At 44.5% G+C, this 24687-nt stretch overlaps 1 protein-coding gene across 4 annotated transcripts in view; it reads right to left on the reverse strand.

Moving 5' to 3' along the window:
* The window catches only part of LOC105476281 (Myb/SANT DNA binding domain containing 2), a 33859-nt gene extending 31830 nt beyond the window's left edge, over positions 1–2029 (reverse strand). For 2 of the 4 annotated variants that reach the window (XR_011611152.1, XM_024791127.2), the window contains exon 1: positions 1049–2029. Coding sequence is in view for 3 of the 4 variants with exons in the window: in XM_024791127.2 (XP_024646895.2) it covers positions 1049–1825 (777 nt within the window). In the remaining variant the exon portion in view is untranslated. The remainder of the gene's footprint in view (positions 1–1048) is intronic. The other 2 variants (XM_011732061.3, XM_011732059.3) reach the window with 2 other exon arrangements.
* Between the last annotated feature and the right edge of the window lie 22658 nt (positions 2030–24687).

Consider the following 24687-nt stretch of genomic DNA (forward strand, 5'->3'; position numbering starts at 1 on the left):
AAAAGAAGTGCACAGATAATAGGACTAAGTAGTATAAGCAGTTCAGTAAAACCTGGGAGAATCCTACCACAATCTTTTTAGCAGCCACTACAATGAGGAAATGAGCTTAACTAAAATACAACTCCTTCTCTGCCAATAATACAAATATGAACGCCTAGTCAGTAGTAGTAGCAAAATCTTAACCTGGCTAAGATTTCTAGCCCAAATTAAGCCTCTGCATTTAAACATGCAGGTACACAAGGATGGCCAGATGCACACTGAGAGTTCTACTTGTCACCACATCCGGCACAGTAACTGAAGCAGGGAAAAACTGGCTTTCCTGAAGGAGCTTCCTAAGAAACCGCAGGGCCTCAAGCCAATCTTAACTCTGGAGGCATCGACAATCCAAATTCCAGACCAACTCTTGGCCAAGCTAACTTTGATGGTGTCCACTAACTCCACGGTAACAATACACAATCTGGCTACAATCAAGCCTTTCCAATTCTCCAAAGCATCTCTAGTCTTACTCGTCCTTCGTAGCTCAAGATAGAAGCAAAGCGACTGACACAAAGGCCAGTCGTCCCAAGGCGCTTTTTCTATGGCTCCGCTACGGCCACTTATTAAATATTCCTACACTGGGGGCTCAATGCCCCCACTTCTGCCCTTCCTCAATCCCGCCCCGGCCGGTAAGCCTCTGCCTGGGAGCCCCTCCGTCTGAAACAAAGCGAGGGGCCCCGGCGGTGGGGGCAAGAGGCGCCCGCGGCACGGGGACTGCCGCACGGCGCACAATGAGAAACTACCAACTTCAGAGCGCAGGAACATCCTCAATTGGCAAGAAAGAGGGGCGGCGGCAGGCACGCCCAACTTCAAACTCAGGAAACCTACGGGCTGGCGGCCATCTGGAAAAAGCCCCCTTCCCAGGGAGAGAAGAAAAAGGCGGAGGAGATGCGAATCGCCCACCGGGCCCCGGAGGGGAGCCCTGCCCTCAGACCGGCCCCTGCCCCCGAGGCCCGCTTCCCCGCCTTCTCTCTGCCTCTGGTTCGCTGCCCCAGGCCGGGCGGCCGGTTACCTTGATGCGCTCCCGGCACTGGGACGGGGTCCGCTCGTAGCCCAGCTCGGCCAGGGCCCGGGACACGCGCTCGTACATGGCTGGCCCGGGGGCCTTGCTGCCGAACACCGTGCCGGCTCCCTCCAGCTGCTGGTACCGCGCCTCCACCAGCCGCTCGTTGCCCCACACTGCGATGAGCGCGTTCGTCTCGGCCGGCGTCCACGACATGCCCCGGCAAGCGGCGGCGGCGGCTGCCGCAGCCCCGCCACCGCCGCCACCAGGGGAGAAGGAGACCGAGGACGAGGCGGCGCTGCGGCCCCCCAGCCCCAGCCCGAGACCCCCGGACGCCGCTGCCCCCGAGCCCGCCGCACTGCCCGGCCCGAGCGGGGAGGCACCCCGAGGCGTGGAAGGGTCGGACAGCGATGGATTTCCGTCGCTCAGGCCACCAGGAGAAGCCGGGGAGAGCACCTCCATCTTCGGGATTTTTAGCGGCGAGTTGGCGGGCAGCTCCGAGCCACAGGGCGCAGCCATCTTCCAAGCGGCCGCCGCTGCACCGCCCGGAAGTGACGCGCCCGCGCATCCGGCCACCGCGGTCTCCGGGGCTGCCCTCGGGCCTGGCTCGCCCGCGGGCGGATGGCTCCGGGTCCCTGCTGCCGAGGATGTGGCTGCCGGAGTGAGGTCGTCTACCCCCCTGGGCCTTTCTCCGCGAGCCCTCCCACGCCGCCCGCTCCTCTCCCGGGGCGAATGGCGGGGACGAGGCGCGCCGAAGCCCCGAGCTGAAGAGAAGGGTGGGGGCATGAGGGCGCTGGAGTGAGGAACAGATTGGAGCCTTCCCACTTCCTCTCCAATCTCAGCCCCCGGGAGGAGGGGTGAGGCCCGCGAGGGGGCCCGGAGTTAAGGAGGAATTGACCGCTTCTCTCTTTCCTGTCTCCCCCGCCTCTGCCCGTCTTCCCTCTAAGCCGGCCTCTAGGTGCAGAGGCTGACGTCCAGGATGGGGACCACGGAAGCTTCTGGAGGGTATATCCGGGAAGGCACCAAGGCTGAAGGGAGAGCGGTTCTGGGGAGGGCTTTAAAAAGCAGATGTGGACCAGGGTAGAGTTCGTACGCTGTAGCTTTTCAAGAACCCCAATCTCATTAATTAAAGAACAGCAACTGTTTAATTCCAGTTATACACTACAGTTTTCCAGTTAGTCTGGGTAGGTGTGACCGTTTGTAGAATAGTTAGATTACATTAGTCTTTATTGTGTTGGTACAGTTGTCTATAGCTTGAGCATGTAAAAACTCCTGAGCCCAGCAGAAAAGTTACTTTCCAATACCATTCTCCATCCTCCCTCGTTTGGAAGTTGCATCGTTTTCCCGGTTTTTCATACTCAAGGAACACTGTCAATTATGACAGCTCAGTGACCTCTGGGAATGAATTAGTGTATTAGTCAGTCCTGAACGTTCCTTAAAGTACTGAAACTTAACAGTAGCACGGCACATCCAGTACACAGCTGTACCGTATTTCCATATTTTTCAAAGCTGAAAATCTTAATTGTATATCCTGGATCATTAACTTAAAAACTTCAGCAGATTTTTCTTTCAAAGCAGACATAACTGAGGATGCTGACCAATGAATGCGAATAAACTATGCAATATTTTTAAAAATAACAAATGTATGGTTTTTTTAAGCTGAGGTCAGCTACGTTTTGGGGGGTTATGTGCTTTTTTAAATTATTGTTTTATTTCAATCGATTTTTGGGGATAACAAGTGGTGTTTGGTTACATGAATAAGGTTTTTGGTGGTGATTTCTGAGATTTTGGTGCACCTGAGCAATGTACACTGTACCCAATGTGTAGTCTTTTGTCCCTCACTACCCCCCTTACCCCTGAGCCCCCGAGTCCCCAAAGTCCAATGTATCATTGAGACCAGCTAAATTTTTTAACTCTGAGACTCACTGGAGAGAATGACTACCATTGGGTGTTACTAAAAAGCCAAAGGATTAAGCAATAGGGATAAAGTAGAGGAGGAGATAATTGTCTTCGTAAGTCATGTGAAAATGCGACCATAGTTTTATAAGCTAACAGAAGAAGCCTAAGGAAGTTCCTGAATGTATGATATCCTCTTCCCTTGTTTCCAAAGAAATATGCAATCTAGCACCTCAGTTAATATGGACTCTAAAGTCAGATTGCCTGGCTTCAAATTCCAGTTCTGTGACCTTAGCAAAGTTACTTAACCAAGCTCTCAGTACCTTGTTTTCTTCATCTATAAAATGAGGATTATGTCACAGCATTGTAGAGAGAACTGAGTTAATATAGGTAAAGTCCTTAGAACGGTGCCTGGTTCACAGTAGACATTGTGTGAGGACTGTAATAGAATCTGAAACATCTATCAAAATTAACTCTCATTCAGCCCAGTGATAAAATTTTTAATGTCATAAGGTATTTGCTGTGTATGAAAGGGAGAGTTGTGCCTAAATCATATACTAAATCAGAGATTCCAAAGAGTTGTATGTGTGTATGTGAGACAGGGTCTCACTCTGTCACCCAGGCTGGAGTGCAGTAGTGTGATCTCAGCTCACTGCAACCTCTGCTCCCAGGCTCAAGCGATCCTCCCACCTCAGCCTTCCAAGTGGCTGGGACCACAGGTATGTGCCACCACTCCTGGCTAATTTATATATTTTTTGTGGAGACGGGCTTTCACCATGTTGCCCGGGCTGGTCTCGAACTCCTGGACTCAAGTGATACCCCATCTTAGCCTCCCAAAGTGCTGGGATTACAGGCATGAGCCACTGCACCCAGCCCTCCAAAGAGTTTTTAAATTACCACTTTAACCTTATCTCATTGTCCCACAAGTCTGGGAAAAAAACCAAAAACAAACAAAAAAAACCCTCCTCCTATTATCATGGGATCCTTGGGATGTCGTTTTGCCAGCCAGAAATCTCTGTGGCTGGTGGTGCCTTTGCCCAAGTTTTGCTTGGGCCCACTGGGCTCCTTCTGCCCACTCAGCCTGGCAGGCTGCACTCAGCTCATGCTACCAGCCCGGATCCCATGCCTGCCAAGGGTAAGCCAGGCACAGACAGCAAGGGGTGCATGAGTGAGCGAGTGTGGGGTCTGGCCACTGCACATAGCACATCAGCTAGGACAGGTTGGGCATCTCCAGGAGCCAGCATGGGCACTGGCTCCCTGTGAGGCCGCAGCTGGACCAGGCATACCGCAAGCAGCTTCCACTGCTGGTACCAGGGAATGTGGTGGCTCCCAGAAGCTTGGAGACACCAGGAACTGCAGAGTCCCAAAGAGGGTGTCACAGCCCTGGCTTGGGGAGTTCCTAGGTCTGGGCTTCCCAAAGAGCCACGGCTCTTCTTTCCTCTCTTCTCTCCTTGTCATCCACAACATGGCAAATGAGATGTGTATTTCAGCCCTATTTATGTTACAGCTCTTTCACTTCCACCATTCAGCAGGTCCCAAATTGTTGTCCCTCATCCAGGAAGAATGAGGTATGCAGACAATTGGAGGATGAGCAAGGCAAAGAGGTGCTTTATTGAGTGACAGTACAGCTCTCAGAAGACCCAAAGTGGATGACTCCTTTCTGCAGGCAGGTTGTCCCAATGAGTGCAGCTCTCAGTGGAGAGGAGAACTCTAGTGGGTAGCTCCTATCTGCAAGCAGGTCATCCTGTTGTCTGCCTGAGTCTGGCTGAGTCCTTGGTGTTTATGGGCTTCAGAGGGGAGAAAGTGCATGCTGATTGATCCATTGGTGGCCATAGGTGGGCCCAGAAAAAGTGTGGTAACTTCTCACTCTGGTCCACAGAACTGGCAGCCCAGCCCCCAGGCTTCAGGTCGTCCCTGGTTTGAAGGTGGGGGCTTCATCGAGACCTACCCCTTTCTACCCAGGAGACTACCTCCTGCCACTGTCAACCTGCTGTCCGCAGCACCCATGGCACCCAGGCTGTTTGTGTTAAGGGGTGTCTGCAGGCCCACACTGAGCTGCCCTCAGCCTCCCTCCCATGCTTGTCAGTGTCCAAAGTCCAAAGGGGGCTGAGGCAGTAGGGGGCTGGCATGTCAGCACTGCCCTAAGTGCAAGCACACCTGGCCAGGTCGCAACAGCACCTGGGCTCGGCCTCAACTTTGCTCCAAAATCCGAGTGGGCATGGGGAGTGGGGAGAGGCCAGGCAGTGGGATCAGGCACTTCGGAGCCTGCAGGGGCAGGAGCTTCCTAGGTCTCTGAGAGTACAGGGATGCCCAGGTCTGCAGCTGTGGCTGGGTGGCTGCAGCTGTGCTGGGGGGGCGGGGCTCCTGCCCTGCCATCTTGGAAGGGGGCAGGGCTCCCGCCTGTTCTCTGCTCCAGCTGGTTCTCTGGAGCACACAGCCTGGCTGCAGCTGGTGTCTTTGCAGCAGACACTCCAGACAGGACATTGCTGTCATCACTATTGCCTAGTTTTGGATGATTCTCAAATCAACCCTGAATCATATGGGAAGACTTCCTAAATAGAATGGTTTGGTTGAGAAGTCTCCCTTCCCACAAACTTCTGTTTCTAATAATTATTTCTGTATTACCCCTTCCCCACCTCATTCCCATACCCATCAGTCTATGTAATGATAAAAAGTTGTAACAAAAATGAAATTCCCAGTGACATCCTAAAGTTAAAACTAAGCGAATACTGTAAAAGTTATTAGTATTTATTGCATACTATATAGGCACTGCCAAATAGCCACGATCATGTATTTGTCGTATTGGCTTACCATGGCTGATGCTGGATTTTGGGGGATGTGTGAGGTGCCTGCTCAAGACTTCATAGCCCAGTCAATTTATGGAATGCCTACTGTGTTTGAAGTAGTGTGGTACGCCTTTAATTGTGGATCTAAATGATATAAGTAAATAAAAATCATTTGAGAAGTAATGTATGAAATGTCTTGAAAATAATATAATGTGCAAAAGAGAATAAAACAATACATACTCATCTTCAACCTGTAAACTGTCAACTACTCCCTTTAATTATATCATCCTTCATTCATTTCCTGCACAATCTGTGTCAAGTGTTGGTTTTTCCAGCTTTTCTATGTCTTCCCTGAGGTAGTTGGACAGAAGTCCTCCATCTAATACCTACTCACACAACCTAGCACCTCACATTCATGTTTTCTGTTTCAAAAGCTTTGTTAATTCTGTTGCGTGCTCTAGCCTTATGTTTTATGAGTCAGTGTATTTGTTTTGTTATTTGCTTCACATTCCACATCAAGTCCTATTACTTCTATCTCTGAAATATTTCCTAAATCTGACCACTTCTCAACCCTAGTCCAAGCCTCCACCCTGTCTTTACTCAACAACTGGACTTCCTGCCTATACACTTGCCTGCCTACACAGTAGTCACAGTCAACTTGGTTTTTAAAAACTTTTTTTTTGGTGAAATATGCATATAGAGCAGTACATAAAACATATATGTACAATTATATGAATTATTATAAAGCAAATACCACATAAGCACCATCCAGATCAAGAAATAGAATATTTCCAAAACTCTAGAGGTCTTGCCCCACTCACCCCTTCCCAATATTACCCTCATCTCCCTTATAAAGATAACCACACTCCTGACTTGTCTTTCTTTATAGCTTTATTATTTTATAATGCATTGCTAAATACTAAAGTTTTCCCTGGTCTTGAACTTTTTATAAATGAAATTATGTATTATGTATTGTGTCTGCTTAATTGAATATTACTTTAAAAAATTAAGGTTCAGGCCAGTCACGGTGACTCACGCCTGTAATCCCAGCACTTTGGAAGGCGGAGACAGGCAGATTACCTGAGGTCAGGAGTTCGAGACCAGCCTGGCCAACATGGTGAAACCCCATCCCTACTAAAAATACCAAAATTAGCCAGGTATGGTGGTGGGCACCTGTAATCCCAGCTACTCGGGAGGCTAAGGCAGGAGAACTGCTTGAACCTGAGGGCAGAGGTTGCAGTGAGCAGAGATCGTGCCATTGCATTCCAGCCTGGGTGACAAGAGCAAAACTCCATCTCAAAAAAAAAAAATTATGTATGTGTATGAGGCTGTAGGTTGTTCATTTTTTTTTCTATAAAATGCTCTTTTGTGGATATGTCATTTTTTTTTTCTTTTGAGACAGTGTCTCATTCTGTCACCCAGGTTGGAGTGTAGTGGCACAGTCACGACTCACTGCAGCCTCAACCTCCCTGGCCTCAAGTGATCTTCCCAGCTCAGCCTCCCAAGTAGCTGGGACTACGGGTGTGCACCACCACACCTGGCTAATTTTTAACATTTTTGTAAGGCAGGATCTTACTATGTTGCCTAGGCTGCTCTTGAACTCCTGGGCTCAAGTAATCCTCCCACCTCCACTTCCCAAAGTACTGGGATTATAGGTGTGAGCCACTATGTCCAGCCAGATATACCACATTTTATTTATCCATTCTACTGTTGAACTTTTGGGTTGTCTCAAATTTGGGATATTATGAATAATGCTGCTATGAACATTCTTGTACACATCTCCCAGGTCATATGTCCAAGTATTTCTATAACTCTCTTCCTCTTTCCCTCCTTCCCTCCTTTCCTCCCTCCCTCCCTCCCTCCCTCACTTCTTTCATTCCTTCCTTCCATGTGAATACAAAATTATTCCAACTCCATTTATTGGAAAGACAATCCTTTCCTTCCCTTTTTTGTAATGTCATCTTTGACATAAACCAAGTGGCTGGGCCATGCGCAGTGGCTCACGCCTTTAATCCCAGCACTTTGGGAGGCCGAGGCAAGCGGATCACCTGAGGTCGGGAGTTCAAGACCAGCCTGACCAACATGGAGAAACCCCATCACCACTAAAAAAACAAAAAATTAGCTGGGCGTAGTGGCACATGCCTGTAATCCCAGTTACTCGGGAGGCTGAGCCAGGAGAATTGCTTGAACCTCAGAGGCGGAGGTTGCAGTAAACCGGGATAGCACCATTATACTCCAGCCTGGGCAATAAGAGCGAAACTCCATCTCAAAACAAACGAACAAAAAAAACCAAGAACAAAAACAAAAAAATAAAACAAGTATCTCTATATGCAGGGGTGTGTTTCTGGGCTCTTTCTTCTATTACATCGGTCTATTTGTCTATCCATTTTTCTGTTTTTGTTGCTTGTGATAATATCATACTGCTTTAATTACTGTGAGTTTATAATAAGTCATGTCAAGTACAGCAAGTGCTTCCTTCTCACCCTCTTGCTTTTCCTCCTCCTCCTCCAAGAGTAGCTTGCTATTCTTAATCCTTTGCATTCTCATATACATTTTAGAATTAGTTTGTCAAGTTCTACAGAAAAAACTGTGGTTATTTTGAATGGTATTGCCTTGAATCTATGGACCAATTTGAGAACTGACATTTGTACAGTAATCACCCTTAAAGTCCTTGGAAATGGTATAAACCTTCATTTATTTAGTCTGTAGTCTCTCAGTAAAGTTACATAATTTACTTCATAAAGGTCTTACACATTTTTGTTCAGTTTATTCCTAGGTAGTTGAGTTTTTTAAAATGTTTTTATAAGTGGTATCATTTTAAAATTTTCTTTTCTTTCTTTTTTTTCCTTTCGAGACAGGGTCTTGCCCTGTCACCCAGGCTGGAGTGCAGTGGTGTGAACTTGGCTCACTTCAGCCTCAACCTCCAGGGGCTCAAGCAAACCTCCTGCCTCAACCTCCCAAGTAGCTGGGTCTACAGGCATGCACCAATACATCTGACTAATTTCTAATTGTTTTTGCTGGTATATAAAAATGCTAATTGATTATCTTATCTTGTATCTAGTAATCCTGATGGAGCAGTTGATTAAAATTGTATATCATTGCACGTCATTCTCTTTTTAAAAATCCAAGCCTAGTGGGACCCTGTCTCTACAAAAAGTTTTTTTTTTTTTTTTTTAAATTAGCTGGGCATGGTGGTGCACATCTGTACTTGCAGCTACTCGGAAGGCTGAGGTGGGAGGATTGCTTGGGCCTGGGAGGTTGCAGCTGCAGTGAGCCATGATCGATTCACTATACTCCAGCTTGGGTGACAGAGCAAGACCCTGTTTCAAAAAAAAAAAAAAAATCCACCAATGGCTTTCCCTTGGAATGATATAATCCAAACTCTTTGCCATGACTGTGGTGGCTTTAAAACATGTCTGCACACGGTTTGACATTCTCCCAAGAAGAAATTAATTGAGTCTATATTTCCTCCCCTTGAATGTGGGTGGGTCTTGGTGACTGCCTTGATAAACCGAATGCGATACAGGTGACACGGTGACTTTCAAGGCTAGATTTGAAAATACCCTGCAGCTTCTGGCAGTTTCTCTTGAGATACTTGCTGGAAAAGATTTCATCCACCATGTAAGAAGTTAGGCTATCCTATGTGTACGTGGAGAGACCACAAAGAGAACAAAGAAGATAGCCAATGAGCCAGAAGTATTCCAGCCTCCAGTTGTTTTTCTACCTACTCCAGGCTCCAGACTTGTGAATGAAGAAGTGTTGAGATGACCCCAGCCCCAGCCACCGCCTGAAGACAACCATATCAGAGATCCTAAGAGCTGCCTAGCGGACAGCAAGCACCCCCTAGATTTACGAGCAAAATGAATTATTGTTGTATGTTCTAACCCATTAAATTCTGGGGTATTTGTATGTAGCAATGGATATTTGGAACAACAATCTGTAAGGCCCTTTTTACTCTGAGCTTAACTTACTGTGCAAACTTCATCTACCACCTCAACTATGCTCCAGCCACCCTGACCTCATCTGCCCCATCAAGCGAGCCAGACTTATTTCTGTTTTGGAGCATTTGGAGCTGTCATATCTCCTTATCTTAGAACACTCTTATCTTAGCTCTTCCAGTGACAATTCCCTTCTTGTAATTCATCTCCTCAAATGTCACCTCCCCAGAGAGGCCTGTTACCATTTCGTCAACAGCACTTATTTTCAGAAAACATTCATTTATGCATATTAATTTTTTTCATGTATTTATTGTCTGCATTTTCTTTCTAGAATGTAAGCTGTTTGAAGCCAAGGACTTTGTCCGTTTTGTTCACTTCCAATAGATCCAGCACTTAGAAGAATGCCAGGCAGGCTTTCCCCACCAACCAAGATGGAATGACAGGGAAAAGATATACCCTTCTATCTTCAATAATTGGAAACCCAGACAAAGTTTATGAAACCCTGGTTTTCAAGACATAGGACATCAGACAACCAAGGACAGTAGACACTGAGTTGGGAAACAAACAAGGTGAGTACTGCAATAGCCCAATATTACTAGTTAGAAAGAGTTTCCCGACCATGGCAGAGGGAGGAGGATCCTGGGAGGTTCTGTGGTGTCCCTGAGTTGAGGAGACAAAGTCGAAATTCCAGAGTGGCCAAGGCAGCTGGAGTTTGTAGAGCAGAGTACCAGAGAGAAAATAAATGCACAGAGAGAACCTCAGAGATCTGCAAAAGATCTCAGCTCTTCAGCTGTGCACGTATCAGTACATGCATGTGACAAAGCACCCTAAGGCCAGGGGAAGAATCACCTGAAAGTGTGAAGAGAAGAATACGTGGAGCACGTACAAACCAGGAATAATTTCTGTTCTCACCAAATTGGAAGAACCCATAGATAAGGGGCATTAGGCAGAGCAGGGGTCCCCAACCTCCAGGGGCACTGACCAGTACTGTCCACGGCCTGTTAGGAACTGGGCCACACAGCAAGCGGTGAGCGGCAGGCTAGCCAGCAAACCTTCATCTATATTTTTATCTTCCATCACTTGCATTACTCCCCATCACTTGCGTTACCACCTGATCTCCATCTCCTCTCAGGTCAGCAGCAGCATTAGATTCTCATAGGAGCACAAACCCTACTGTGAACTGCATGTGCAGGGGATCTAGGTTGTACGCTTTTTATGAGAATCTAATGCCTGATGATCTGAGGTGGAGCTGAGGCAGCATTGCTAGGAGGTAGGTATTTTGTTGCTGGGGAGTGACCGCAAATACAGATTAACATTAGCAGAGAGGGTTGACTGCACAGAGACCAAAATAAAACAGTTGCCTGCAGACTCATATCAAAACCCTATCAGTGAGTGGCAAGTGACAATTAAGCTGCATCTGGTGGCAGACTTATAGAGGCAAGTGAGTTGATGTATTTCAATTGCACAGCTGTATCTGGTGGCAAGTTTTAAGTCAGAATCCGACACTTAATTTAGTCTGTGCATGGCCTGCCCATTATTTTGTTTACCACTTCTGTCCATGTCTCTTCCTGCACTGCACACTTGTCTCAGTCACAGTTTTGGTGAGCCACAAGCTAACCCTAGCTAAAATGAGTACAAGCAAACATCACTGGAGAGCTTCTTTGAAAAGTCAGAGAGACCCAGTGATGAGCAGAAGACTCTAAGACTGCCAGCAAGAAAAGCTGCACTTAAAAGAAAATACCAGGCTAGGTGTGGTTGCTCACACCTGTAATCCCAGCACTTTGGAAGGCTAAGGCAGGTGGATCACTTGAGGCCAGGAGTTTGAGACCAGCCTAGCCAACATGGTGAAACCCATGTTTCCAAAAAAAAAAAAAAAGAATTAGCCAGGCATGGTGGTGCGTGCCTGTAATCTCAGCTACTCAGGAGGCTGAGGCAGTAGAATCTCTTGAACCCAGGAGGCAGAGGTCGTAGTGAGCCGAGACTGTGCCACTGCACTCCAGCCTGGGTGACAGACCGAGACTGTGTCTCAAAAAAAAAAAAAAAAAAAAAAGGAAATGCCAGAAGTTCTACTTAAATTATGGGTTAATTGCAACAGGTGATTCACATTCTTTAAGCCCACTTTGTATGTTATGTGATCACCCGCTTATTCAAGGAAGCGTGAAAACTTCAAAACTGCTTCACCACCTGGAGACCAAGCACCCTGCATTAAAAGACAAGTCTTTGGCGTTTTTCTAAAGAAAAAACATGAACACGGAGAACAGAAGTAATTATTGAAGGCCACCACTTCATTAAGTGTGTCTGTACTGAGAGCATCGTTCTTAGTGGCTAACCACGTTATTAAAGCTAAGAAGCCCTTTAGTATTGGTGAAGAGTTGATCCTGCCTGCTGCTAAGGACATTTGTCATGAACTTTTAGGAGAGGCTGTTGTTCAAAAGGTGGTACATGTTCCTCTTTCAGCTAACACCATAACTAGAAGAATGGATGAAACAGCAGAGAATATTGAGGCACAAGTGTTAGAGAGGATTAATGAGTCTCCGTGCTACACAATCCTCAAAAGGGTTTTGTCTCAGAAATAGACTCATATATATATGATCAATTATTTTCAACAATGGTACAAAGGCAAGTCAGTGCAGAAAAATAATCTCTTCAACAAATGGTGCAGGAACAATTGGATATACATAAAATGAACTCGGATCCATGGTTTGCACCATATGCAATAATTGACTCAAAATAAGTATAGGTCCTAGATCTAAATGTAAAAACCTAAAACTCTAAAATGTATCAGAAAAAAATGGGGTAAAATCTTTGTCGTCTTGGATTAGGCAAAGATATTTTCTTGTGTTTGTGGGTAAAGAAACCTTTAATGAGAGTTCAAGGTGTAAGAGGAGGACCTTGTAGAGAGCCAGCGCTTAGCCCCAGCCTCCTCATATGTACATGGCTCTGTAGAGGTTCTCCAGACAGTGCTGCTGCTGCTGTTTTGAGCCTTATCTCCTCTGTGCTCCTCACAAGTGTCGTTATTAGCGGACAGCTCCTGGCAGCACAAGGGACAGAGATCTGTCTTGCTTAGCCAGGGCAAATTGCAGTTAGAATGGAAAAGTTAATGGCAAGGCATCCCAACCACAGTCGCCTCCTCCTCAAGCACATGGGGCACTTGTGTGTGTCTCTCAGCCTGAGAGCTCCTGATGACTGTCCTGGGGAGGTTCCCAACCACACTGCCTTGGCAGCTGGTGGAGGCGGGTGGTGATTCCTATCTACTACCATCCCCAAGTCTTCAAAATCCATCCTATTGAAAAGTGATCTTGTGAGCTCCAGCAGCATGTGGGTCAGGGTCTCCCGCTTGGGGTTCAACAGCTTGCAGTCTTGTTCATTGAAATAGGCTGTCATGGCTGCTCAGCTCTGTGACATAGCTCTCGGACCAGCAAAGATATTAGGTCTGACACCAAAAGCACAATCCATAGAAGAAAAAGGATGGATACATTGGACTTCATTAAAATTAAGAATGTTTTCTCCTTGAAAAACAGTGTTAAGAGAATAAAAAGACAAGCCACAAACTTGGAAAAAAAGTAACTGTAAATTACATACCTGATAAAGTGCTTGTACCCAAAATATGCACAGGAATCTCAAAACTCAATCATAAGAAAACAATCCAATTTAAGAAATCATTTTAACATGCATTTTACAAAAGAAAATATACAGATAGCAAATAAGCCCACAAAAAGATATTGAATATTATTGACCATTGGGAAAATGCAAATTAAAACAAAATAAGATACACTACACACCTATTAGAATGTCTAATATTAAGAAGACTAACCCATATGAACTGATGAGGATTTGGAGCAACTGGAACTCTCACACCCTGCTGGTAGATAAATGCACAACCACTTTGGAACACAGTTTGGCAGTTTTTAAAAAAGTTAAACATACATCTGCCTTATGCCCCAGCCAGACAATTTTTAGACATTTCTCAAGGGAAATGAAAGCATATGTTCATTCAAAGATACACATACATATTCATTGCAGCTTTATTTGTAATAGCCAAAAACTGGAAACAGCCCAAATGTCCAGCAACAAAAGAATGGATAAACAAATTGTGTTATGTTTACTACCTAGCAGTTGAAAGAAATAAACCACTGACACACACAAGCTGGATTAAAAAAGAAGAGGAAATGAATTGTTGATACATGTAATAAAGATTACTCTCAAAATAATTATGCTAAGTCAAAGAAGTCAGACCCTGCTCCCTGAGAGTATGTACTTCATGATTCAATTTATATACAGTTCTATAAAATGCAAATTAATATATGATTACGAAAAGTGATTGCCTGGAAATGGTGAGAGGACAGAGGAGCCAGAATCAGCTAGGATTACAAAGATGCACAAGGAAACTTTTGAGGATGGTGGATATCTTGAGTGTGGTGATAGTTTTACAGTTGTATGCCTACGTTAGAAGTTATCAAATTGTATACTTTAAGTATGTATGTACACTTTGTTGTATATTAATTATGCCTTAATAAAGTTATTATAAAAAGTAGCTCCAGGCAATAGTAGGCACTCAGTAACCATTTGTAAACTGGTCGTTGACTTTCTTGGACTGTGACTTGTTAGCAGTTAGGGATTGATTATTCCGTACATGTTTATGTGATACCTGGCAAAATACCATGCTGGAGTAAGTGCTCAATAAATGCTATTTTAAGAATGTTATCAGCCAAGCATGGTGGCTCATGCCTGTAATCCCAGCACTTTGGGAGGCTGAGGTGGGTGGATCCCCTGAGGTCAGGAGTTCGAGACGAGCCTGGCCAACATGGTGAAATCCTGTCTCTACTAAAAATATAAAAAATTATCTGGGCATGGTGGTGCATGCTGTAATCCCAGCTACTTGGGAGGCTGAGGCAAGAGAATCACTTGAACCCAGGAGGCGGAGGTCGCAGTGAGCTGAGATAGCACCACTGTATTCCAGCCTGGTAAACAAGAGCAAAACCCCATCTCAAAAAAAAAAAAAAAAAAAAAGTTATTGTCTGTTACATATCCATCAAATTCATGTCATTTAAGTGACACTAGAGATAATATATTTTTTTCTGACAAAATGTTTGACTTCATTAGCAATTTAAAAATACAAATTAAAATAATGAAATACTGTTTTTAATCTTTCAGTTTGCAAATAATTTTAAATGATGGAATAAGCATGTTATTTTATATTTGGAAGAACAAAAGAAGTCATTTCCATTTCTAAAGCATGTTATGGCCAGGCACGGTGACTCATGCCTGTAATCCCAGCACTTTGGGAGGCAGAGGTGGGTGGATCACTTGAGGTCAGGAGTTCAAAACCAGCCTGGCCAACATGGTGAAACCCCATCTCTACTAAAAATACCAAAAAATTAGCCGGGCATGGTGGCGTGCACCTGTAATCCCAGCTACTTGGGAGGGTGAGACATGAGAATCACTTGAACCTGAGGGGACAGAGATTGTAGTGAGCCTTTGATGCCACCACTGTAGTCCAGCCTGGGTAACAGAGCAAGACTCCATCTCAATAAGTAAATAGAGCATGTTATCATACCAACTTGACAAGAGATTGGGAAAATAGCTGCTCTCCCTTACTCTACTAATAAGACGTAAACTGGGAGAAATTTTCTGTTGGACAATTTTAATAAATATCAAAAGCTTCAACAACATAAAAACCCTTTGATCCAACTGTACCACTTCTAGAAATGTATGCTAAGAAGACAAGACTGCACACAAAGATTTTAGTCACAAGACTGTTCATCACGTTACTGTTGATAATATCAAAAATTAGAATTGACCTACAAAGCCAGCAGTAAGAGACTGGTTAATAAACACTGCTATATTCATTCCATGAAATATTATTCTGACATAAAAAATGGTTTAGTAAATGAACTAACGTAGTTCAAAATAACAGGTTTGTTTAAGCCAGTTGTAGTCTGTAGTCTCAGCTATTCGGGAGACCAGCCTGGGCAACATAGTGAGACCATGTGTCTAAATAATAATAATAATAATAATAATAATAATAATAGACTTGTTAAAAGAATGAAAAGACAAGCCACAGACTGGGAGAAAATATATGCAAAATACAAATCTGATAAAAGACTTGCATGCAAAATATACAATGAACTCTTAAAACTCAACAGTAAGCATTACAAACAATTCAATTTCCTAATATAAGCAAAAGATCTATACAAAGATGATAAACAGATGAAAAATATGAACATGGAAGGATGTCATTAGGGACTGGTATACTGAAACAACAATGAATTATCACTATACACCTATTAAAATGAGTAAAATGCAAAACATTTTACTCATTTTGCATATGACAACACTCAACACTGACAAAACCCAATGCTTTACATTTTACTCATTTTGCACTGACAACACCCAATGCTGGTGAGGATGTGGAGCAACAGGAACTCTCATTCATGGCTGGTAGAAATGCAAAATGTACAGTCACAAAGCTAAACATGGTCTTGCCATGTGATCCAGCAATAGTGCTTATGTCCACACAAAAACCTGTACATGAATTTTCAAAACAACTTTATTCATAGTTACCAAAACCACAAAGGAAGGAAGATGCCCCTTAAAGAGTGGATAAACAAACTGTGGTATACTCACACAATGGAATAGTATTTGATAAAAAGAAATGAGCTAACAAGCCATGAGAAAACATGAGAGAAACTTACATACATATTCCTAAGTGAGAGAAGCCAGTCTGAAAGACTATGTTTCCTACTAGATGACATTCTGGAAGAGGTAAAACTATAAGGACAGTAAAAAGACCAGTGGTTACCATGGGGGAGGAGGAGAGGAATTAATGGATGGAGCACAGGGGACTTTTAGGGCAGTAAAACTCTTTTGTATGATACCGTAATGGTGGATATGAAACATACATTTGTTAAATCCCATAGCATAGAACTATACAACCCAAAAAGTGAACCCTAATGTAAATGATGGACCTTAGTTAATACTAATTTATCAATATTGGTTCATCAATTGTAACAAAGGTACTACGCACTAAAGCAAGATGTTAATAATAGGGGAAACTGTGTGGGGTGCCGGGCAGGGCGTGTCGGGGGGGACCCTCCGTACTGCTGCTCAATTTTTCTATAAACTCAAAACTGCTCCAAGAAATAAAGCTTATTAAAATGTTTTTTTTTAAATAGGCCTACATTTGTTAATTCGAAAAAGGGCTGAAATAAATATGCAACTGGTTTTAGTATTGGCTAGGCTGAATGCTGGTTTTTGTGTTGTTATTTATCTTTGTTTTCTTACATAGAAAGAAGTGATGGTCTTGTGATTTTTAAGAAAGGAAAATTGGTTGTTTAAAAAAGAAGTATTGGAAGAAATCACACAGTAGTGTTTCCTCCCTTCCATGGCTGCAGCCCACCCTGGGCCACTGTAATACTGAAGGTAGTCTGTGTCACATTTGTTGCCCAATGGGGACATAATGCCTACCTCACAGGAAAGAGTGAGGCATAAATAAGCTAATTCATGAAGGGTATTTTGCATGGAGCCCAGTACTACTAAACACAATAAAAGATCACTGATGCTATTTCCTCTTATCCGCATGGAAGGGCTCCCATCCCCAAACCCACTCCTATCCAACATGACAGCCTTGTCACACTATCTGACTTGGAACCACCAGTACTAATATCATCATGCCCTTTTACCTGCTGAAGAGACTCACTATGAGAAGCCCAGGAATCTGATGACATTCTAAATGTTCGAGACTCTGCAAATTCTCTTTTCTGATTCTGTTACTCACCCATTCCAAAATCCTCTGGTATTCAGGATTGATGGTAGAAAAAAAAAAAATCCCTATGTCCTCAATCTCTTATCTGACCATTCTTTGCACTTTCTGGCTCTTACTCAAACTTGGCTGTCTCATTTCCTCCTCAGCTCTTGTAAGTGAGGGCTATTACTTCTCAGCTCACTGGTCCTTCTTCTCTTTGTAGTATCCTTTTGGCAAAACCACAATCTTGTTTAAATCCAACTGTCTGCCTATGTCATGCCTGCACCATATAACTGCTTATGGCTAGAAAAAAACCACAAAACTATGCCGAGTGGTCTTCCTTTCAATTAAATGTGACCACAGATTTCAAGTGAGCTCTTAATGTGGCTCAGCAACCATTTCGTTTCTTGTATTAATTCATTCTCTCACTCTCCTATAGAACTATGTTATGCCTTTGGCCACCTCAAACTTCAAAAATCTTTCTCCAATCTTCATTCTTAGCTCATCGTCTTCCTTCCTGTTTCACTGAAAAAGAAATGGAAAGGATTAGAATTGAAGCTCCCAACACATTTACTTACCTGCATGGTGTACCTCTAGTTAGTACTAGTTAGTAGTCTGTACTTTTAGCTAAGATCAATTCCTCTGCTTAAGCACTAAATGTTATCACCTCTACCGACAAGGACATTGTTCCAGAAATTTTCTCTTCTAACTCCTTCAGCAGCAATGTTTTCCCCTTGCATTGGATCATTCTTTTCAGTATATCATGCTTTCATTATTTTTGTCTCATTAAAAAAATCTCAAAACCTACCCTCTTCCTCCAGTTACTGTCCAATTTCTCTCCCTTTAAAAAAAGATATAGCACGGCTGGGCACGGTGGCTCACACCTGTAATCCCAGGACTTTGGGAGGCTGAGGCTGGCCGATCACTTGAGGTCAGGAGTTGGAGACCAGCCTGGCCAACATGGCAAAACCTCATCTCTACTAAAAATACAAAAATGAGCCAGGTGTGGTGGTGCTCGCCTGTAATCCTAGCTACTTGGGAGGCTGAAACAGGACAATTGCTTGAACCCGGGAAGCAGAGGTTGCAGTGAGCTGAGATCGTGCTGCTGCACTCCAGCCTGGGCGATAGAGCAAGACTCCATCTAAAGAAAAAAAAAAAAAAGATACAGTGACTTTATTGAGATATAGTTCACATACCATATAATTTGCCAATTTAAAGTGTACATTTTGATGATTTTTAGTGCCTTCACAGAGTTATACAACCATCATCACAATCAACTTTAGAACATATTCATCATCATGCAAAAAAAATGCCATACCCATTAGCAACCACTCCCCATTTCCTCCAAACCACCCCGGCCTTAAGCAACAACTAATACATTTGCTCTCCCTATAGATTTGCCAATCTTGAACATTTGATATGAATGGAATCATATAATATGTTGGTTATTGTGACTGGCTTCTTTTATTTAGCATAATGTTTTCAAGGATCATTCATATTGTAGCATAAATTAGTAATTCATCCTTTTGTATTGCCAATGAATACTCCATTGTATGGATAAACACATTTTATCTGTTCATTAGTTGATGGCCATTTGGGTTGTTTCTTCTTTTTGGCTATTATGAATAATATTGCTATGAATATTCATGTAGAAGAAAAATTTCTGAGACAGGGTCTCTCTCTGTTGCCCATGCTGGAGTTCAGTGGCATGATCATAGTTCACTGCAACCAACAAACTTCTAGGCTCAAGCTATCCTCCCAACTCATTCTCCTGAGTAGCCAAGACTACAGGAACATGTCACCACACCTGGCTAATTTTTAAATTTTTTTTGTAGAAACGCGTCTCATTAAGTTGTCCAGGCTGGTCTCAAACTCCTGACCTCAAGAGATTCTCCCACCCCATCCTCCCTGAGTTGCTGGAATTACAAGTGTGAGCCACCATGCCTGGCTGTCTTTCACTTTCTTGATAACATCACTTGAAGCATAACAAGTTTTAAATTTTGATGAAGTTCAAGTCACCTAATTATTTAATTTGTAATTTGTGCTTTTGCTGTCAAATCTTAGAAGTCTATGACTAACCCAAAGTCACAAAGACTTACTCCTATATTTTCTTTGAAGACTTTTAGAATTTTAGCTCTTACATTTAGGTTTATAATTCATTTTGGGTTAATATTTGTGTATGGTATGAGGGAGAGATCCAACTTTCTGTTTTGTGCATTTGGATATCCAGTTGATCCGTCACTGTTCATGAAAAAGACCATTCTTACTCAATTGAATTGACACCCTTGTCAAATATCAATTGATTGTAAATGTGAGGATTTACTTCTAGACTCTCATCTGGTCCATCAATGTACATCTATCCCTATGCCAATACTACACTATCTTCATTACTACAGCTTTATAGTACGTTTTCAAATTATGAAGAATGAGTTATCCAACTTTGCTCTTTTTCAAGACTTTTGGCTATTCTGGGTGCCTTGTATTTCCATAGAAATTTTAGCATCAGCTTATTAATTTGTCAAAAAAAAAAAAGCTAGCTAGGATTTTGATGGGATTGCATTGAATCTGTAGATCAATCTGTAGATGGGGAGTACTGAAATCTGCTATGGTTTGAATATGTGTGTTTTCCTAAAATTCATATGCTAGAACCTAAGATCCAGTGTGATTATATCAAGAGGTGGATGGCCGGGCATGGTGGCTCATGCCTGTAATCAAAGCACTTTGGGAGGCCAAGGCAGGTGAATCACCTGAGGTCAAGAGTTCCAGACCAGGCTGGCCAACATAGTGAAACCTCGTCTCTACTAGTAATACAAAAATAATTAGTTAGGCATGGTGGTGGGCTCCTGTAACCCCAGTGACCTGGGAGGCTGAGGCTGGAGAATACCTTGAACCCAGGAGGTGTAGGTTGCAGTGAGTTGAGATTGTGCCACTGTACTCCAGCCTGGGCAACAAGAGCAAAACTCCGTCTGAAAAAAAAGAAAAGAAAAAAAAGGCTGGGTGCGGTGACTCACGCCTGTAATCCCAGCACTTTGGGAGGCCGAGGTGGGAGGATTGCCTGAGCTCATGAGTTTGAGACCAGCCTGGGCAACATGGTGAAATCCCGTCTCTACTATAACACAAAAAATTGGCTGGGCACGGTGGCTCACGCCTGTAATCCCAGCACTTTGGGAGGCCAGGGAGGGTGGATCACAAGGTCAAGAGACTGAGACCATCATGGCCAACATGGTGAAACCCTTTCTCTACTAAAAATACAAAAATTAGCTAGGCATTATGGTGTGCACCTGTAGTCCCATCTACTCAGGAGGCTAAGGCAGGAGAATCACTTCAACTCAGGAGGCAGAGGTTGCAGTGAGCCGAGATCACGCCACTGCACTCCAGCCTGGTGACAGAGTGAGACTCTATCTCAAAAAATAAATAAATAAAATAAAATAAAATACAAAAAATTAGTCAAGTGTGGCAGCATACACCTGTAGTCCCAGCTGCTCTGGAGGCTGAGGCAGCAGAATTGCTCGAATCTGGGAGGTGGAGGTTGCAGTGAGCCGAGACCGCACCACTGCATTCCAGTCTGGGCAACAGAGTGAGACTCCATCTCTAACAAACAAACAAACAAATGAACGAACAAACAAACAAACAAACAAAAAAAGAGGTGGATGTGGAGTCCTGATAAGTAAGCAACAATGAGGAAGGGTCCCCAGGTTGGGGAGAATAATTGCTCTGAGAAATGGCTAACCACAAACAACCCACTGGTACAACATCCTATTCCCAAATATCTTGCTCCACATATAGCCCTAGCAGCATGAGCTTATCGGCGCACCTTATCCACATGTAGTCCCCTCCAGCATGACCCTTTAAAACTTCCCTCCAGACTCTGCCTCTTGGCAGAGAGCCCCTTCTCTGCTGTGCTGCCCATTGCACTCTTGCAATGTATCTTCATGCTTTCTCTAATAAATCTGCCTTCCTTTACTCACAACTGTCTTGGTAAATTCTTTTATCACCTTGGATTCCAGCCTCAGCCAGTCACAACCCATGATATTTTGGTGGCCCATATAGGGAACTCTCCCCTTCTCCCCCTTCAACCCCAACCTCTTAGCAAACAGGGTCTGGGCCTGGAGACGACTGACAGTCCTAGCTGGGGCCACTGCCTGGCAGAGCAGAAGGTCCTGGTGGAAAGACGTCTGACCGCTGCCCAGTTGGATGAGAGTTTAGAGTTTTCTTTTCAGTCTTCGAGCTGACAATCTCTAGTATCCCTCCGGCAAGTGGTGGCAACTGGCCAGGGCGACTCCCTGGTGTAGCCTGAAGCCCAAGGGGTGAACATGGTTGGCAGCTTGCCTGAAAGCGAGGAAGGCTCTCTCCTATCCTTTCTGGTCAAAAGTTCCCTATCCCTATGCGGGGCATGATTGGTGGTGGCAGCTTGACCAGGATGAATCCACACATGTTTTGGGGAACTCAGACCCCCTCTTTCTCACCCTAAATTCTTCCATGAAGACAGCCACCAGCCAGCTCCAGATGTGTTAAGCCAGGTGATCCCAAACAGCACTGGGTTGGTGAGTTTTCTTTCAGTCTTTTCCCTTGGCACCTGGATCGAGCACTCAGTGTAGTTTGTACCTGCATTGACCTGGGGTTGCTCACCCAGTGTTCGTCTAACATAAGGCCCTAATGCCAGGAGATCCTTTCCGGTAGGTGGGCCTCCCCTTTGGAAAGTGCATCTCAGAGTCCTTCAGCGAACGTGAGGGGAGCCCTTTTCCCTCAGTGGGATGCCCCCAAGAAAACTGTGGTTCATGTCCCCAGCAGAGATTCTTTCCTGGACCCACTATGGGACAGAGCCCTTCCATTCCCTCAGACTCACCCCTGGGCTGCATTTTAAAGCATTGGGATAAATTTGACCCTCAGACTCTCAGAAAGAAACACCTAATTTTCTCATGTAATACAAAATGGCCACTTTATAAATTTCCAGACCAGGAGGCCTGGCCTCTGGGTGGGACCCTTGTCTCCAATACTGTTTTACAGCTTGACCTCTTCTGATATGATTTCTCTAAATGGTCTGAAGTTCTTTATGTCCAAGCTTTCCTGACTGTTTCTCGGGATCCCAGTCTCTGCCAAACCTGTCAGATGTGCTTGGCCAAATTCTCTGGCCCCACTGACTTTCTGACATTCGAAACCAGCCTTCCTCTACTCTCTTCCATTCTCTCCAACCCGGTGGACTGATTGAGGCCACACATTCTTCCCCTGACAAACCACTTTTACATTCAATTACACTTACTCCATCTGCTCCTTCTCCCTCACCTTCCCTGACATCTCAACCTCGGATGTCATTTTTCAGTGCCGCCTCCTTATGAGGAGCCCTTCTCCTTTTCAGCACTTGCATCTCAACTTACTTGTCAAGTTTGTGTCCTCTAGAATTCAGCTGTTTCACCTTGAAATGCTGCAAACAGTATATCGGTCTGTTCCCAAATATGTCTGCTACCTTCTCTGCTGTGCTGCCTGCTGCACTCTTGTAATGTATCTACGTACTTTCTCTAAAATATCTGCCGCCTTTTTTTTTTTTGAGGCAGAGTCTTGCTCTGTCGCCCAGGCTGGAGTGCAGTGGCACAGTCTCGGCTCACTGCAACCTCTGCCTTCTGGTTTCAAGAGATTCTCCTACCTCAGCCTCCCAAGTAGCTGGGATTACAGGCATGCGCCACCATGCCCGGCTAATTTTTGTATTTTTAGTAGAGACGGGCTTTCACCATGTTGGCCAGGCTGGTCTTGAACTCCTGACCTCATGATCCGCGCACCTCGGCCTCCCAAAGTGCTGGGATTACAGGCATAAGCCACCGTGCCTGGCCCAAAATCTGCCTTCCTTTACCCACAACTGTCTTGGTAAATTCTTTTATCATGTGCGACACCAGCCCCAGCCAGTCTCAACCTGCAGCACTGGGGCCTTTAGGAGGTCATTAAGTCATGAGAGCAGTGGGATTAGTACCCTTATAAAAAGGCTGGCGGGAACTAGCTAGATTCTTTTGCCCTTTCACCTTTGCCATGTGAGGACACAGCAGTCACTCCTTGCTTTCAAGAAGTTTTGGTTAAAAGAGAAGAAGAATCATTTCTGGAAAGGCAATGTTATTGTACGACTTTCACCTTAGTTCAGGTAAAAAGCGGATCCTTGTCACACGACCATTCCATCATTCTGTCAATCCAGCTGCTTTGGGATGATGGGGAACATAGTAAGACCAGTGAATTCCATGATCATGAGCCCACTGCCACACTTCTCTAGTTGTAAAGTGAGTACTTTGGTCAGAGGCAATGCTAGGTGGAATACCATAACAGTGGATAGGCATTTTGTGAGTCCACAGATGGTAGTCTTGGCAGAAGCATTGTGTGCAGGATAGGCAAACCCACATCCAGAGTGTCTGTTCCAGTGAGGGCAAACCTCTGCACTTTCCACGATGGAAGAGGTCCAGTATAATCAACCTGCCACCAAGTAGCCGGCTGATCACCCCAGGGAATGGTGCCACATCGAGGGCACAAGTCTCCCAGTTCTCAGTACTCATCCACATGCTAATTGCTTCCAAATTTATATCTCCAGGCCAAGCCTCTCTTCCAAACTGCACACATATAATGTGCCACCTCCCGGACAGCTCCACATTGCCTAACGGGATTCTTAAACTGTGTGCACAAAACAGCTCCTGGTCTTCCCCTCCAAATCTGCTCCTTCCCGTCCTCTTCATCATTCCAGCTGCTCAGACTAAAAACCATGGAGTTGTCATTGACTCTTTCTCACTCTATGTCCAATATATCAGCAAATTCTGGTGGCTCTACCTTCAAAATTTATTCTAAACTGGATTTCTCACAGCATCCACTGCTGTTTCAAGTCACCACTACCATTATTGCCCCCACTCCCTTTTTTTTTTTTTTTTTTTTGAGATGGAGTCTCACTCTGTCACCCAGCCTGGAGTGCAGTGGCCCGATCTTGGCAACTTCTGCCTCCCAGGTTCAAGTGATTCTTGTGCCTTAGCCTCTGAGTAGCTGGGATTACAGGCACGCACCATCACACCCAGCTAATTTTTTTTATTTTTAGTAGAGATGGGGTTTCACCATGTTGGCCCACTGGTCTCAAACTACTAACCTCAGGTGATCCACCTGCCTTGGCCTCCCAAAGTATTGGGATTACAGGCATGAGCCACCGCCTCTGGCCACCATTTTCTCTTGATTAGATTTTTCTGAGAGCCAACTAACTGATCTTTCTGTGCAAAACAGCTTCAGTCTACTTTCTTCTACATCTTCAGTCTACATCGTCTACATTTG

This window comes from Macaca nemestrina, chromosome 12 (genome assembly GCF_043159975.1).
Source record: "Macaca nemestrina isolate mMacNem1 chromosome 12, mMacNem.hap1, whole genome shotgun sequence".
NCBI classification, from domain to species: Eukaryota; Metazoa; Chordata; class Mammalia; order Primates; family Cercopithecidae; genus Macaca; species Macaca nemestrina.